This window comes from Larus michahellis, chromosome 7 (assembly GCF_964199755.1).
Source record: "Larus michahellis chromosome 7, bLarMic1.1, whole genome shotgun sequence".
In the NCBI taxonomy this organism is placed as follows: Eukaryota; Metazoa; Chordata; class Aves; order Charadriiformes; family Laridae; genus Larus; species Larus michahellis.
Window position 1 is genome coordinate 12,026,265 of NC_133902.1, and position 17,483 is coordinate 12,043,747.

The 17,483-nt window shown below is 48.8% G+C and overlaps 1 protein-coding gene across 5 annotated transcripts in view; it reads right to left on the reverse strand.

Annotated features, from left to right (window-relative positions):
• The window catches only part of LOC141746528 (S-adenosyl-L-methionine-dependent tRNA 4-demethylwyosine synthase TYW1-like), a 119,913-nt gene that overhangs the window by 6,993 nt on the left and 95,437 nt on the right, over window positions 1-17,483 (reverse strand). For 2 of the 5 annotated variants that reach the window (XM_074595181.1, XM_074595180.1), the window contains exon 15: window positions 9,576-9,743. The exons of 1 other annotated variant lie outside the window; for it this stretch is intronic. In XM_074595181.1, the coding sequence (XP_074451282.1) occupies window positions 9,576-9,743 (168 nt within the window). Of the gene's footprint in view, window positions 1-1,343; window positions 2,554-9,575; window positions 9,744-17,483 lie in introns of those variants that run through there. 2 more of the 5 variants (XM_074595183.1, XM_074595184.1) reach the window with 2 other exon arrangements.

Genomic DNA, 17,483 nt, shown 5'->3' on the forward strand with positions numbered 1-17,483 from the left:
TGCTGAGAAATAAACACTGGGTTTATATCTGAAGGGATGAAATACAGAAGAGAGGCAGAGATGGCGACACATGAAACGCTACCACCGAAACATGGAAGTCAGCCAAAAATCAATTAAGTTTGTTCTAACAAGGGTAATGTTATATTTTCTTCACATAAAAACACACTGAAATGAGGAGGCTCCTCTTCACCCATTCACTCTGCTCTGTCTCTCCAAAAAAAAATTTAAATTAATGTATCTTCAGGAAAGGACTCAATAGTGTGGGCAGCATAAGAGAATAAAGAAGAGCGATGCCGCAAAGCCTGCCGCGCTTCCTCCTTGCAGAGCAAACCCCAGGCTGGAAGGACAGAGTCCGTCCCCGATGGGGAGAGCACCCCCGGGAATGCTCCCTCCGCTGGGCCGTGCTGCCCCACGCCGTCCCACGGCGCCCAGGGAGAAGAAAGCGGAGCTTCGGGTCCTGCAGCAGCTGCTCTTTTAGTGCTTGAGGTTGGGAAGATTTAGGAGTCCAACAAATGGATTCTTGCCCCGGCAGATGGTCAGGGTCTAACAGTTAAATACAGCAGTTTTATGCAGAGTTTTAAAGCCCACACACACACACACAAATAAATCAATCAGGGGTAACAGGGAAACCAGCGCGTGCTTCAGTGGCGGGGAGGCACAGAAGCTGGCATGCGTGGAACAGGAGGGCAGGGAGAGCCCGCTGCTCCTCTGATGGCGCTTCTAGTCACGATTTCCAGCTTTTTAAAACCCCGTTTTGCCAAATGTTTCAGTCGACACTTATTTTGGTTTGCACACAGGGTGCGACATTAAAAGAACATTTTGCAAAAGCAAGTCTCAGCAACTCAGCTTTTACAAGGCCAGCAAGTCCGATGCTTCCCATCCCGAAAAACAAATTAAACCCAAGTGCCACCTCTGCTCTTTGACATTCAGAAATTACCAAGTTTTCTCCCTGCCGGAGCGTTACAATCCCAGCCAAGCGACACCAGCTGGGAGCTCGCGCAGGGGCTCTGTGCTGCCGGGCGCCCCCATGCCCGGCTCCTCTCCCAGCGGAGCCACCAGATCCAGCACCATCTGCACAGCCCCGTCCTGGCTGCCACCCCCACCCCCACCCCACCCCCAAATCACCCCCAAACCACCCTCAAGCCCACCCCAACCCACCCCCACGCTGCTGCCCGCGCCTTTAGTGACCAGGGCTGCAAGACGCATTCGGTGTTGCAGGCTCTGCTTTCCAAAAAAATATAAAAAAAATAAAAATAACGAAATCATTTCACGTACAAAGTTTTGTTTTTTTTTTTTTTTTTTTTTTTTTTTTTTTTTTTAAGGGAAGCAATGCAATCGGAGCCTGCAAACATGACAGTCCCTGCACTGCCTGAGCAGTTAAACGCACCGAGGAATTTACAAAACCCCCACTACGACACTGCATTTATATTCTTTCCTGAGAAAACCTATCTTTGAATTATCTTTGGAGAAGCAGGCAGGATATCCTCAATATGTTTTCCAGTGGCTTTCCTTGAGATACTTTCTTTGCCGAGCTTAAATATATTCTTTTGCTATGAAGGAAAAGCATTGTTCTCAGGCAGATGTATTTATTTTTCATTCCACGCTTACATATCTACGGTCCCGAGAATCAAAAACTTGCTTTCAAGCACCCTGCAGCCTCCTGCCAGCCGTGCAGCCGGTGCATCCCAGGCCGAGTGAGCTCATGGGGTGACTGAAGACACTCGTCCCCACATGGCTTGTATTAAGAGTATTTTGAGAAAAAAGAATCCACGGCACAATCCGCTCTTCTCCTTAGCACCCCCGGCAGCAGCTGGAACAATTCAGCAGCATCGAAAGACCGCAAGTTTCATTCAAATGTCTCAGAATACAAAAATCAATCCTTCCCAGCTACTTTTTACCCTGGCCACGCGGCTGGGCAGGAGCCCAACACCCATCATCCCGTTTATTTCCTCTTACATTTCCATTGTCACCAAAGAGACTGGGGGACGCTTTAGAGACCCCAGGTCTGTTGCAGCGTATCGGCCCTGAAGGAAGAGCCCAAAGCCTGCAGAGAACCGCTCTGTGAAGCGCATCCACGTAGTCGGGGGGTAACGTACGCCGCTGGATTTTCTACACGGGCCACGAGCTGCCGCGACGGTGCGGCTGGGCTCCCCCAGGCAGCAGGAGTTCAAATATCACGGCAGCCGATGCCCCGCGAGAAGCTACATGGGTAAGTTTATCCCGCTCTGACTTGTGAGTCCGTACCTTTACCATCCCCCTTCCGAAAAATAAAATCACCTCTTCCCACGGGCACTTGGCTTCGAAACGTTTAAGACCGCTGGTGCCCACAACAGGAGATGGCTGAGCTGAGGGTAATGCCACGGCAAATGTGTTATTTGGGAATTAGTCACCACTCCAGATTTGCAACACAGCAGCTTTCAGCTACTGGTTTTCTACCACTGGCCTCCACCATCAGCCGCTTCTCTGAGCCCAACATCAAAAAGGCAGCTGGAAAAAGGATCTTGATAGCTCCAATCTGGAGCTCCTTGATTTAAATTTGGAGACAGCCCATCACTGCAATAAACAAAACAGCTTTTACACTTTCCCACAGATTATTAAAACAGACCATCTATAACGGGAGTGCAAAGCACTGACATTACGCAATTGCTATGACTATTTTCGCCACCTGCCAGTATAAAGCGCTCCAAGTCAAACAAATAATTCATTGAATTATTACACACAGTTTCTCGTCTAATTAAGGCTCACAATGATTTAAGGCTCCCTTTGTTCAACGGTGGAAGCGACTGAACTGGAGTCACTCAGGAAAAGAAGAAATATCGTAGATTAATTTATCTTACCAGGATCATACTGCTTGTTAAAAAGCTAATAAACTTTTCTTTTTAATTACCAGTTGTAACCTCAGGCTTTAGGGGGAAGAAATGAAGATTAAGCTGGTTATTAAGTTACAAATGCGTGCAACACAAGGTAATTATCAGTGACACAGGACACGGGGCACGCAGAAGCCGGAGTCTCACCACATCCCATGGCCGTGGGGCTGAACAAAAATCTGCAGAGGGTCACCGAGCCCTGGCGATAACCGAGCTCTAAACCCCTCGGCAGCTTTGCAGGCAGTATCTCTGCCCAGTTAACAGTCCCAAAAGTTTCCATCATTTTAGACGGGAACAAAAAATAGCCCTGCAGTTACACATTCAGTGCTTAAATAAACGCTCATTAGCAATCAGACACGTTAAAGTAAATGAAACACCTTCTAAAGCCGGCAACTAGAATGCCTGGAAATGGGATCTGCTCTCGTGTTTTCCAGGAGTGAAATAAAAAGGCGGCACGGAAGCCAGGCTGCCCCGTGCCAGGTGCTGCTGGGCGACCAGCGCTGTGCGGCCCACGGCACCGCTCCTCGGCAGCTCGTTACCTTCTCATCATCACATCCCGTCTTGCGCGAGTTGTTCTGAAGAAAAGATTCATTATTGCCGATTTTATTTTAGTTTTTTTTTCAATCCTTACCCGCTGCAGAGCAGAACATCTCGTCTGCCAATTAAACCAGGGCTACATCCAGACAGTTTTAATTCCGATGGATGAAAGATGGATTACTTTAGCACCACTGTGATCTTCTTTTAATAACTAACGGATCAAGCACAGCAGAGCCACCTTCCTATTTGGAAGGAGACAATGGAAAAGAAAAACTAAAACCCTTCAAGAAACATAACATCTCATGCTGACGACGGCACTGGGTCTGTTCTTTGGCGACTGAGACACCTCACGCTCAGCTGGGGGTGACCCTGGCCCCCGCGTCTGCTGCAGACATGGGGACATTGCACCTTTTTGGTGACCTTCTGACACGAAGCAGCAACCCAAGTTTATTTTCCCCGTCACGCTGCAACGCTGTCGCAGGTACGGGGTAACTCTTGACGGACGAACAAGCGGAGACCGTGGTCCAAATTCTGGACGCGGGATGCTGGGCCGCAAGGACAGCTTACACTCTCCACGGGATTTGCGAGGCAGGAAGGAAATAAAACGTGATGGACTATTTTTCTCTAATATAACCCTTGTTCGTCGATCTGCAGCTGGTAGTTAAGTGCTTCCTTTTCCTCCCTAAATATAGATGAAACGCTCAGCATGGAACAACTTCAGCGCCTTTCACCCAACCTCTCAAGCCTTCTGCAAGCGCAGCCAGGACGCACATGAAGCCTTCACAGCCCCCCCAAACCCCCATGGTGCAGAGACGGGCGATGCTGGAAAACCCAGAGGGAAGAAAAAGGCCAATTCCCTCTTCGCTGGGAAGATTTCTTGGCTGATGGAGAGCAATGAGCACTTTTGACCAGGGCTGCTATCCCCCTCCAACTCATTTCAGTTCCAACATCCCATGACCCCGCCTGGGTGGTACCTGCGTACGCTCAGCCCCACATTTTGGCTATGGGAAATGGAATGATTACAGGGACCTTCCTCAAAACAGTCGCTTTGGGTCATTTTGTGGATGCCAGGTTCAGCCTGCCGCATCGGAGAACACAACGCTAACCCAGACCACAGCCACCAGGGAAATACTCCAACTGGTGAGACCGGGGAAGTCCGGGGCGCAGGACTGCAGCTACACCAGCGGGGAACATCTAGATCCAGGGTACAGACTCGCATCGGCTTGTGGAAGTCAGGCGTATCCATTTGTTAAGGCAAAAAAGGATAATGAGAGCCACTTTGCTAAGCTCACTGGCCATTCATTTCACCTTCTTAACTGAGATCTCCAGAGAGAGCAAAAAGGGCCGGGATTTGAGGACTATTCCCTGTGCTATGCATGGCTCATTGACACGGAAATCAATCCCGGCATCCCAGGGATGAGGCAGGGATGCTCACACTAGGACCAGACCAAGCAGCAGCACGCGATACAAATTGCACTAACGGGAAACTCACGACTGGAAAGCAAGAGGGAGAACGCGGCCGGAAAACATCCCACTTGGGAAAGCGAGGTAGATATTTAAATGAAGGTAGTAGGAGATAATTGGCAGGCAAGCATTCCGACACAACCGAGTGGGTGGTAAATACATGCGTGAAGCAAATTCAACAAAGCGGGGCAGAGGGTTTTATTCTAGAAATTACCAAGATGCTACCTTTCATTCAAAAAAAACGCTTTGCTGCAAGGCAGCTGCCGCACCTTCCCCCTTCTTAGGCCCTTGTTACGGTCGTCTTGAGGCTGCATTTATCGTTACAACCCAGGAAAAGCAGCCGCCTAAGGTCTCTCTCTGAAAAAGGTTACTTGAATTAACTGTTGAATTATAAAGTTGCTGCTGTCTCAATATCTCAGCCAATTAGTTCAAAAGCACTGTAATAAATTGGATTTTTCTGCACCATGGTGTTTATAGGATTTGCTACAAAGCAAATATAATTGCTCAAGAATTTTGTACTATTGCTAAAAGAATCAAAGAGGATGGAGCCAAAACACACCGGGCACCTAAGGAGAGATGGAAACCAGCAGGTGAGGGGACTGGAAAGCTGGGAGAGGGGTGCAGAAGAGACAGGGACGGGGAGCTCCTCCAGCCTAAGGGAGGGCTGCCTGTGCCCGCTAATCCTCCAGGCTTAAGTAGCCAATAACCAGCCAAACCCAAGAAAAAGTGGAAATCACAGAATCACAGAATGGTGGGGGTGGGAAGGGACCTCTGGAGATCATCCCGTCCAACCCCCTGCCAGAGCAGGGTCACCCAGAGCAGGTGGCACAGGAACGCGTCCAGGCGGGGTTGGAATGTCTCCAGAGACGGAGACTCCACCACCTCTCTGGGCAGCCTGTGCCAGGGCTCTGACACCCTCACAGCAAAGAAGTTCCTCCTCATGGTTAGGTGGAACTTCCTATGCTCAAGTTTGTGCCCGTTACCTCTTGTCCTGTTGCTGGGCACCACTGGGAAGAGCCTGGCCCCATCCTCCTGACACCCACCCTTTCAGTATTTATAAGCGTTGATAATGTCCCCCCTCAGCCGTCTTTTCTCCAGACTGAAGAGACCCAAATCCCTCCATAAGAGGGAGGGAAGCCTTTCTCCATAAGAGAGGTGTTCCAGTCCCCTCAGCATCTTGGTAGCCCTTTGCTGTCCCCTCTCCAGCAGTTCCCTGTCCTTCTTGAACTGGGGAGCCAGTATACCAGAAATACCAGTAACCAGTGGTTTTTCAGGTCATGGTGAGTGGGGCGCAGGCGTTCTCCGCATTATTTTTTAGGGCTCTGTGAAGGGTAACTGGAAAACAAACATTTTGCTGCAAGGCTTAAGCCTATGAGACTTTTTGACGCTGCCCTTGAATAGTGGAGGAGTGCCTGATCCAAAGCTCTCCGAGGCGAAGCGCATCTCCTTGCCCAACACCCACCTGTCATGGCAGACACTCAGACACCCAGAACCACTTCTGGTCATCAGGAATGAAAAAAAAAAAACAACAAAAAAACCCAACAAAACAAGGGGTGTGTGTGTGTGGGAAGAGACTTGGAACCCCAACGGGAGATTTTCAAGATACCAAAGTACCCCAAAATGCAGCAGTTCCTATCCCTGTATCGCCTCTTGATTTCCTAAGAAAATAAAATAACGCCGCACGTACAAACTGCAGTTTCCTCTACCTAAAATCCCTTTTTCTACTTAAAACCCTGGCCTGAAGAGGCTTCAGAGCCTATGTCCTATTATTCATCAAGTGAACAGGTGCCAATCAGCGATTCTCCATAAATCAAGGAGCAGAGGCGACAAGCAAGACGTGTTATTTCTCTGACGTATCCAGACTTTTCATACAGGCTGGGATTTCAATGCTGGCGCTTAAAATTATTAATTTTAAGCACTTTTTGAACACCTTAAAACTCAGACCTAGCCGAACACAATGAAATAAACCACTTTTCTTAATGATCTTTATTACCGCCTGCCTGCAACTCCTTAACTTTTTAAAGATACCTTTGATTTTGCAATTACTCGCTCCGGTTTGATTGTTCCCAGAGCACAGGTTTTTCTGCAAAATAATGTACACTGACAAATTTTATTCTCCGCCGGAGCCTGAAATTCAGAATTAAATGTAATAGAAATAAATTTATTTTTTATTACCTATTTTAGTACCGAGTATAGATTGTTTCCAAAAGACGCCCTCTTCTAATGGCTTTGGAAAGCAAAGCAGCTGTTGAATTCCTCCCGGGCCGGTATCAATCTATTCTTGTTACTAACGGTGTTACTAAAATTATACATCAATAAGTTAGGTGGCAATCTGTTTCTTTTCCTTCCCGGAGCCCTTCACCTTAGAACGGAAAAAGAATATTTTGCACTCAAGGATTTGCTCGGGCCCCGTTGCCAGTGGCAGTGGCCGAGATTGAGACCGTAAATAAAGGAAAGTTTAAGGTGAGTTAAATGAAAATAGTGCCAGGTATCCCGCTTCCCTCTGCTCCTGTAAAACTGCCAATGGCAAAAGGGCGCAACGCTTTTGCAACCACGCAAAAGTTTTTGACGATGAGTTTCTAATCACTGTCAAACGCGGATTTAAAAGCATTTCTGATCTTTCGATTTTAACCGGTTGTTCCCTGTGGGGACCGGGAAGCACCTCGCACGGGAAGCCCCAGCTCCCGTTGAAGCGAGGGCCGCGAGAGCCCTCGTGACTTCAGCAAATAAAAGCCAAGGATATGCAAAGAGCAAAATCATCACAATTAGCATAATAAGCAGCCGCTCCACCTGTTGCCTCGCTAGCACATTATTATACATTTTTATTATCTTTCTATTAAACTTTTCTGGAGCTCAGAAAGCCAAATTGTACTTGATATTTCTCATATCCCGCTTCCTTCAAAATTCATCATTTCTTTTGGGCACGCCGATTGTATTTCAAATTGTGCTGATGGTATTTATGAAGGAACCCAAGTTTCAAACAAACCGTTTTACACACACGGAGGCTGCCGAGACACGTTTGGCCTGCGGAGCACTCCAACAGAGCGAGGGATGCCGGACTGGTGTCAGAAGGCAGCGCCACCACCTCTGCCCCATCGCTAGGATGGAGAATGCGTGTCATTGTTCCAGCTGCTCCGTTTGTCCCGCAAAACAGGACAGATGCAGAAAGGCAGCTCCAGGTCAAAAGGAAAGCATCCTCTGTTAACATCCACCTATCAACGTCTCTTGCCAAAATGATTTCTCCAAAGGAAGAAAAATACATTATTTCAACTCTGCTTGAAAGGAAGGTCTACAGTTTTGGTAGGTATCTCAAAGATCCAGAAGAGGAATACCACAACCCTGGCCTGTTCTGGTGTAACTTCCTTCCTGAGCTGTATATGCCACTGTAAGAGACGGACTGTAAATTCTCTGCCGGGGGGCAGGAGGCCCTCCAAGCCTTCAATGGAACGCCTCGAACGCTCGCAAGGAAATAAATATAATGCAGGCCTGGCCTTCAAAGAACTGATAAGGCTCACACTTTTGACACCTGAAGGTGTGGGAGAACCATCTTGTGAAAACAAGCTAGTTCTGCCACTCATGTGGTGAGCTTGCTAGTTCTCAGTTCTCAAGGCCATTGTGTCCCATGAGTGACCTTTGCTTCATTATCTGCGAAATGCATATGAAAGCGCACACCCTGCATATGCTAATGAAGATTATAGAGCTCGTGCTAAACACATATGACCATGGCACTCGTCTCTCCACCCAAATCATGCCACACCTCACCTGGGAGAAGGGAGACACCTGACACGAGGCTGTCCTCCGCAAGGGAGGTGGACCCTGCTAATTCAGCAAACATAAAAGGGGAAAATAAGTGCCCCTGAGGGGAAACAAAGAAGAAACAAAAGAAGAAGGTTGTGCCTGCGAAGATTCCTCCCAAGAAAGAAGACCATACCTGGGAAGATTTTTCCAAGAACTAAGAAGATTATGCCTGGGAAGATTCCCTGAAAAAGACGCTGGAACCAGGACCTCCGTTCTCTTTATCTCTGTCTTTTTCTCTGTCTTTTCCTTTCTCTATCCCTCAGTTCTCTTTTCTCTTAGAGTTAAGTAACGGTTAGAGTTGCCAAGTAATGACCTGAAGTACCGCTTGCCGTAAGTTGTCCTATACCTGTCGTTACGTAAACACAACGCATACCTCACCATTTGCCATAATTTGTTATATACCTAACCAATTATCGTGGACTCGTTAAGACCTATACTAACTATTTTGGGCAGCTAATGAATGTTTCTATATGGACCTGGAGATTTATTTCACCTTAGTCCGCGCCGTTGCGAATTTACAAATCTGAAGTCACTTACCCCACTCCTTCCTGAGAGCAGCATGTGACAGCCGCTGAGACCCATCATGAAAAAACAGAAACAAGACAAAACCAGCTGAGCCGCCTCACCATGATTTGTTCTTGTCTTTCTCAAAAATGCAAAGCCCAGGAGATATTGCACTGAGCGCCTCCTGGAGCCGTTAAAAGCTTCTTGCCTGGACTGCCGCGGCAGTGCTGCGAGTTATCACCACCAACCGCAACCTGCAGTGACCTCAGTAACACACGTTGTTTTTTTTTTCCCCAAAAAGCATCCGGCTAACTCTAGAGAGGACATGTGTTGGGACTAGGCAGTTGTGCAACACTTCCAAGGAGAAGATACAGTGCCTGGTCTCCGACCCTGGTGCAGTCTCACCTTCTTGTGAGCCATCAGGAGGCAGTTTGAGTGTTCGTGCTCACACGCGATCTCATAGTCGGGGACGAGGTCAGCCAGCTCCTGGACGAAGCGCACCACCTCCTCGTGCCAGGGGACGTTGGCCATGGTGAGGTTGCTGGCCGAGCTTTCGCCGCAGTACGTCACGCCCTGAGAAGAAACATGGAAACAGTCACCATCAGCTTAACCCTTCCACAAGCTCAGGGCAGCGCCGGCACGTCAGCCCCAGCAAACCCCCGAGACGGTCTGGTTTGCTCCCGCTTCACATGGTATCTCACAGAAAGGCAATAAATTTGGAGAAGGCGTCCAAAATGGGCTCTCCCTCAGCGACACATCACCAAACCACCGTGTGCCCAGGCTTCCCCGGCAGTAAAGCACAGGTTAGTCTTTATCCTGGAAAAATGGCTTTAAAAACATTCAAACGGATGGTTCTCATGCCCCTGAGCTACTAAGGGACCTTCGAGAAGGTCACTTTGCTTTGAAGCGTGATATGCCTGGAAGAAAGTCTTGCGAACAACCAATGCAATAAGTCAGCGTGACACTTCTAGAGATGACTGTCCTTCCAAGGTGGCTGTGATTTCTGCCACTGTCCTCCATTATCCATACAGATCTCGCTCCAGCCCCTTGTAAAAACCATCCTACGTGTCCTCCTCCCTAACTGTGCCTGCAGAACTCCCATGCCTGCGGAACCTCCCTCAGCCATAGAGTGGTGTCTCTCCCTGCTTCCAGCTGTTCAATTTAACTCCAAGAGAATTAAACCCATCTATTTTAGCTGTAGACGATTGCTGTAACTGCACCATTTTGGCACCCAAGAAGAAGAGACGGCCCCTGCACTCCAAAACCCATTTTCTGGCTTCCCTGTGGTGCCCATGCCATGAGACCCAGGTAACCGTAACCTGGGGCACAAGGAATATCAGTAATATTGGAGATTTGGAGTAAAATGCTCACTTCTCTTCACATGATTGTTTGGATCTTGAGATCTCAAGGTTCTTCCCAACTACTGGTCATTTTATAGTAAAAAAACAGGATCCTCCCCATGTTGGTGGAAGAAATGCAAAGCATGATGCATCCATGCGCTGATGGGCTGGGCAGAGCCCCACCGGGCAGCAGCATCCAAACCCAGCACCGGCAGAGATGTGGCCCGCTAGGAGAAAGGTGTAGATGCAGATGCTGGCAAGGTAGCAGCAGCTTGAGCCTAGGGAAACAGATTTCTTTTAAATGCCTTTCCTCCCAAAGAAAAGGAGGGGAAAAAACAGTATCTGTCAGCGTGCAAATCATGCTTCCCTCCTGCACATGCACCAAGTGTGTGATTCTCGAGAGCCTTAAAAAAAATAAATAGCACAAAACTGGAACAAAGCAGAGGATGTTTGTGAACCTTGAGGTCTTCTGAAGACAAAAGCTAATTTTAGGTTCAAAGCAGAGGGATGGAATTGCACTTTAAAGGTGGAGAAATGGTGAATTTGCACGGTCCAGTGCCACATCGCCCATTCCCTTCTCCAAGGTCTTTGCTAAACCTTGGCGTTTGGCAAAGAGAAACAACTCCACGGGGACGAAAGCATCTTCACTGGGGGCAAAACCAGAGTTCCCCCAGTGAAAACAGGGATGTTTTTCTGCAGTGGCCAAGCACCTAACCATCCTGAAGGAAGCCAGCAAGCGCGCGCCTCTGGGAGAGAGGGATGTGTTCTTATCCTCTTTTTACAGCCTGGAAAAAAGGGAGACAAAGATTTGTACAGGGCCACGGGGGAAGCTGCGGGGGAGGAAGGACGGGAGGAAGGACAGCCACTCTGGACAGCATCGTGGCACTGACAAAACCTCACCTGCTCCTCTCTAGCAGTACCGCTCCTCCAACTCCCAGTTAGCACAAGACTTCAAAAACCTGTAAGAAAATTCCAAGGCTAGAGGAAGGTGTTGCTTTGTTTTTCATCCAGTCGGTGGGAGCCAGAAGCACCTTGCTTGCAGTTTAGAGGTGACCACGGCGCAGACCACGAGAGCTGTTTTGCTGCTAGCCCTGCCCCAGCTGTGCCGCTACCTTCGACGATTCAAGGTCCCGCTAAGACCCTCAACGCTGGTGTGAAAGGATGAACACAAAGCCTCAGGTGGCCAAGTGCTTCTAGAAAGCGGGTGGAGAACTCTGCTCAACCTCCTCCACCTAGCTAAAGAAACACAAGTCACCAGCTTCCAGGATTCTTCTGCAATTCTCTGGCTTGGTGGGGGCAGCTCTGCCGGCCTCAGCTCTGCCGGCTGCTCGCCCAGTGCCTGCCATGGGGTTGAGGGGAGCATTTTAAGGAAGACATTGAGCACCTTCCTCCCTGCTTTTCCCTCCAGACCTCACCTGTGGGAGAAGACGGCTACAGTGACCGCTGGGCACTCAGTGATCCAGACCCTTGTTAAAAAAATAAAGAAATAGAGATGGGAGTCACTTGTCCAAACTCAAGATCCCCCCTGGATATTGAGGGCCATGAGCTAGATACAAAATTAACGCTGGCGCAGTAAAGCCAGAGCAAACACAGCCAGTAAACAGACAGGTTATTTTTCAGGGGTGAGTACGCAAGTGAGCACCCCAAAATATAAAGGTATTTATAAGAACTCCATCCAGCTCATCTCACTCTTACTATCTTTTGCTTAAATTAATTCAGTAAATACTGAGAACTGTTCGGAAAATAGTCCATCTCTGACTGTATCTCCCGCACGCGCAGAGGGAGGGTGAAAATCCAGTTTAAGCTGGTGCTGTAGAACCTCTTGTTGTTTACTGAGGAGTAGGAAGTGACTTGATGACATTAAAAAGCAGCTCATGGTGTTTTGGTCAAAGGCCACCTGAACAATTGAGGAATTTCTATAATGCTACCGCTGCCTGAAGAGTCCGTGCTGCTTTGTGCAACAGTGAGAGCCGAAGTAATCCCCCAGAATGAACATCTGCAGGAAATATCGAGGGATTTTTTTTTTTTATGGGATGGATCTGCGCTGATTGTGGATCTCCCACCTGCTGTGGTCTGCCAGCCGAAAGGCCAGCACCATCGCTCCTCATCTCCCCTGACTTGGCATTAGTAAAGGTCACGCAGTGTTGGCACGGTGTATCTGCACCCAAAAACCCCTCTAGTCCCCAGGGTGGGAAGTAGCCAGCACGTGCAGGGTGCTGTGACCAGCACTACGAGCATCCCCCGGGCAGAGCACGGAGAGACGTTTCCCAACACACGTGGGTCTGCAAAGCTCTGTAGCTCACTCGTGTGAACAGGCAGGAGCAGCAGTCTTTGGGGAAACAGCTTTTCTGATAGTTTTCTGGAAGCACGCACAAAATTACTCACTAATTTAGAAGTGGGATTGTTCATAAAACACCTTCATCTCAGATGCAATTGTAGACTCGTTAAGGTTCTTGCTCCAGCTCCCTTCCCAACCACCCAATACAGCAAAGGGACAGAAGGAGGGAACGTCGGAGTTGGGACACACGTTCCTGCTGTGCCCTACCCAAAGCCACGACGCCAGCGCTGATGGTTTGGGTGATTTACTGGGACCAGGAGCTGAGGTGCTCCGGGTCACCGCAACAGCCACCCCCCTGCAGCAGCCAGCTCCCCGCACCGCAACCACCCGCGCCAGGGAGTGCAGCCCCTCGAAGTTCTCCTACACCCCACTCCAACCAACTTCAGCCTCATCGTTTTGAGACCAGCTGCTCATAATTTGAGGATTTGATCACTTGAACCTCTGATTTACTGATTTAGCCTTAGCTGTGACCTTGGTTTCACTACTGCCTTGCTCCGTCTTTAATTGCGTTAGTAAAATTCTCATAAATTAGCTCAGCAGTATGTGGCTTACTGAGATTTATTTTTGCTTATTTCTTTCTTTCCAGATAAAATTCATTAAAGGCTCATCGAGCTGGTTTAACCTGTGGTATCACAACACAGGTCACAAACCCACCGGCACCCAAAAGGGCAATTTCACACACGAAACTTGGCTTTTCTTCTAGACAAAAGCCCAACTCCTTCTCTACCTCTCTAGGTGGTTCCACCACCTTTGCTCTTCGGCGGAGCTATTTTATTCCAGTCACAAAAATCCCATCAAGCACCGGTCTTTAAAACAGAGCGCACACAATTTTATGGATGATTATGTTTTGCCTTCTCATGTTTTTCCTCTGTGAAGAACACTTCTACTTCTTTGAAATGGCATTTGCATCCGCGCTATGTTTACGGTGCCCACGCTGCACCCCCAAGACCTATTTCAGCTCCATTAAAGTTGAACGTGTCGCATCCAGCAATAAACAGAGACAGATCCTTTGCAAACACTTGAAATTAGAGCAAGGTGAACCATACAGTGCTTAAATAGGGCTACAAAAGAAACAGACTCACGCTAATTAGAAACTGTACAAGTTTTGGAAGCAATTACTTTCTTACTGGTAAATTTATGAGGGACCTCCCCAATTAATCTGCCCAAGCAAAGGATATTGGAGCCGCGCAGCGTAACTCCGAGCCGGCGAGGAACCGGGTTGACTGTGCACAACCGCAGACAAGTCGGGGGAGTGCTAAAAAGGGAAGTACATTAATTTTTTAGCCCGGCTCTGAAAGTCTGAAAAAAGATTTTAAACGTTCTTATATTAGAGCAGCCAACCACGCAAGTAATAGGATCTGTATCTCCCGAGTTCAGCTGTATAGATGCAGCTCCATAGAGCAATATTTTCCCCACGTTCATTATACAGATTATGATTTGAGCAGCATGAAAAATGTATGACTACAGAGGGGGAAAATTCTTAGGAAGCTACAACATGACTCATTCTTTTAATAAACTTCAAAGATATCATTTACAAGCAAAGAAAGCGCAGAGGCAAATGGAATAACTAAGTGCTCGGATGGCTGATTAATTCACAGGCACAAATCAATGAAAATCAGCTTAGCAGCACACCGAATGAAAGCACGTCAGCTTTCAACTTCCCCAACTTCTTAAAACTTGAGTTAATTAACGGAGCTGATACCACTTAAAAAATGTGAACAGTTGATTAGGGCGGTCATGTTATATTTTTCCGTAATGCACGAAGACAGTTATTAAGACATCAAGTATCAAGAAAGGAAACCATTCTATTGTACGCCCTAAGCTCTTACACCAACTTCCCTGCAGTAGCAGCATCAGTGATGCCGCCTCTTAATTAGCCTTTAATAAGGGCGCTTTTAGCATCCTAATCATGCCACGCAGCTTTGGCCAAATACCTTGAAACGCGGCAGCCTTTTGAAGAGCATCTTGGCTGTTCTCGGTTATGCCAGTGCGGATCCCGAGCCAGCGTGCCGGCCGTGCTCTGCATTTCCGCGCCGCTGTAACGGAGCCGAGCGAGCACAACTGGATTTAAGCAACGCCTCGTGCCAAGAGGATTATCGCTGCAGCGCGGGGCACAAGAAGCCCGTTTCTTCTGCCACGACCTGGCTCCTTGACGGAGATCTCGACAGCCAGCAATCATTTTAATCTGCAGGGCCATGAAGGAAAGATTACTGGAGAACTAAGTATGACAGCGCTTTGTTTCTCAACTCTGAAACTCCAGGCTTCCCAACTTAATTACTGAACAAGAAAATTCTCTTAACTCCTAGACGGCAAATTATAAATTTGTTTAATTGAGGCTCGTGTGAATTAACAGAAGAACACAGTGTCGGCCAAGCTGCTGAGTGACAGAGCCACTGTTCAAGAACTGGGGCAGCTCGGACCCAAGACAAATATAAAAAGCCTCAAATGACACGTTGATAGATCACACTCCCTGCAATAAAAACGCTTATGATCTGAGCATCGGCATTGTCCAAATTATACACACAAGCTCTCATGCACGTCTGCTCCTCGCTGGAGTGGATTCAGGCTCGTTGGTTGTTTTTAATAATCGCTTTCAAGTTGATTTAACAAAGGACGTGGGTTTATTTGTGACAGTGAAAACTGAAAAGCAGGAATGGAAATGGTTAGTTTATGCAGCACAACCCCAGTCCTTAACACCAGCTCTCCAGATGCACCACGCGTATGGCTACATGCAGGTCGGTGCTACAGCAGCTCATAAATCTTCAGCGACTCCCTTGAAGGCAAAGGAACTCCTCCTGGAAAAGCTAAACTCTGAAACGCGGACACAACCTTTCATTCCAGCTCTTCAAAATGAGCCATAAAGACACCGAGAGAGACTGAGCCGCTGCTAAATCACTCACCCCCCTGCTCCTTATGCCCTGTTGAAGAGAGATTGCAAAGAGGGAGGAGGGAATCATAGAATGGTTTGGGTTGGAAGGGACCTTAAAGATCATCTTGTTCCACCCCCTGCCCTGGGCAGGGACACCTCCCACCAGCCCAGGTTGCTCCAAGCCCCGCCCAACCTGGCCTTGAACCCCTCCAGGGATGGGGCAGCCACAGCTTCTCTGGGCAACCTGGGCCAGGGGCTCACCACCCTCACAGCCAAGAATTTCTTCACAATATCTCATCTAAATCTCCCCTCTTTCAGTTTAAAACCATTCCCCCTCGTCCCATGGCTCCCCTCCCTGATCCAGAGTCCTTCCCCAGTTTTCCTGGAGCCCCTTGAGGGACTGGAAGGGGCTGGAAGGTCTCCCCGGAGCCTTCTCTTCTCCAGGCTGAACCCCCCAGCTCTCTCAGCCTGTCCTCACAGCAGAGGGGCTCCAGCCCTCCCAGCATCTCCGGGGCCTCCTCTGGCCCTGCTCCGACAGCTCTGTGTCCTTCTGCTGTTGGTGCCCCAGAGCTGGAGGCAGCACTGCAGGGGGGGTCTCACAGAGTGGAGCAGAGGGGAAGAATCCCCCCCCACCTCGCCCTGCTGCCCACGCTGTTGGGGATGCAGCTCAGGCTGCGGGGGGTTTCTAGGCTGCCAGCACACATTACCAGCTTGTGTTGAGCTTCTCATCCACCAACAGCTTTCTCCTCAGGGCTGCTCTCAAGCCATTCTCTGCCCAGTCTGTATTTGTGCATGGATGAATAAGGAACTTTGCACGGGACTTAGGAATAAAAGGAGGGTTTACCACCTTTGGAAGAAGGGACAGGCAACTCAGGAGGAGTACAGAAATCTTGTTAGGTTATACAGAGAGAAAATTACGAAGGCAAAAGCCCAGCTGGAGCTCAACTTGGCCACTAATATTAAGGACAACAAAAAAAGCTTTTATAAGTACATCAACAAAAAGAAAGCCAGGGAGAATCTCCATCCCTTACTGGATGCGGGGGGGAAAGTTGCAACCAAGGACGAGAAGGCTGAGATACTTAATGTCTTCTTTGCTTCCGTCTTCAATAGTCAGACCAGCTATCGCCAGGGTGCTCAGCCTCCTGAGCTGGAAGATAAGGATGGAGAGCAGAACAACAAACCCATAATCCAGGAGGAAGTAGTCAATGATCTGCTTCTGCACCTAGACGTACATCAGTCTATGGGACCAATGGTCTTCCGGGGTGCATTAAAAAGAGCATGGCCAGCAGGTGGAGGGAGGTCATCCTCCCCCTCTGCTCTGCCCTGGGGAGGCCGCATCTGGAGCACTGGGTGCAGTTCTGGGCTCCCCGGTTCAAGAAGAACAGGGAACTGCTGGAGAGGGGACAGCGGATGATCAAGGGCCTGGAGTATCTCTGTGCTGAGGAAAGGCCGAGAGCCCTGGGGCTGTTCAGCTGGAGAAGAGCAGGCTGAGAGGGAATCTCATCAATGCTCAGCAATAGCCAAAGGGCAGGTGGCACGAGGATGGGACCAGGCTCTTCTCAGTGATGCCCGGGGACAGGACAAGGGGCAACGGGCACAAACTGGAACACGGGAAATTCCATCTCAACATGAGGAAAAACTTCTTTCCTTTGGGGGTGGCAGAGCCCTGGCACAGGCTGCCCAGAGAGGTGGTGGAGTCTCCGTCTCTGGAGACATTCCAACCCCACCTGGATGCGTTCCTTTGCCACCTGCTCTGGGTGACCCTG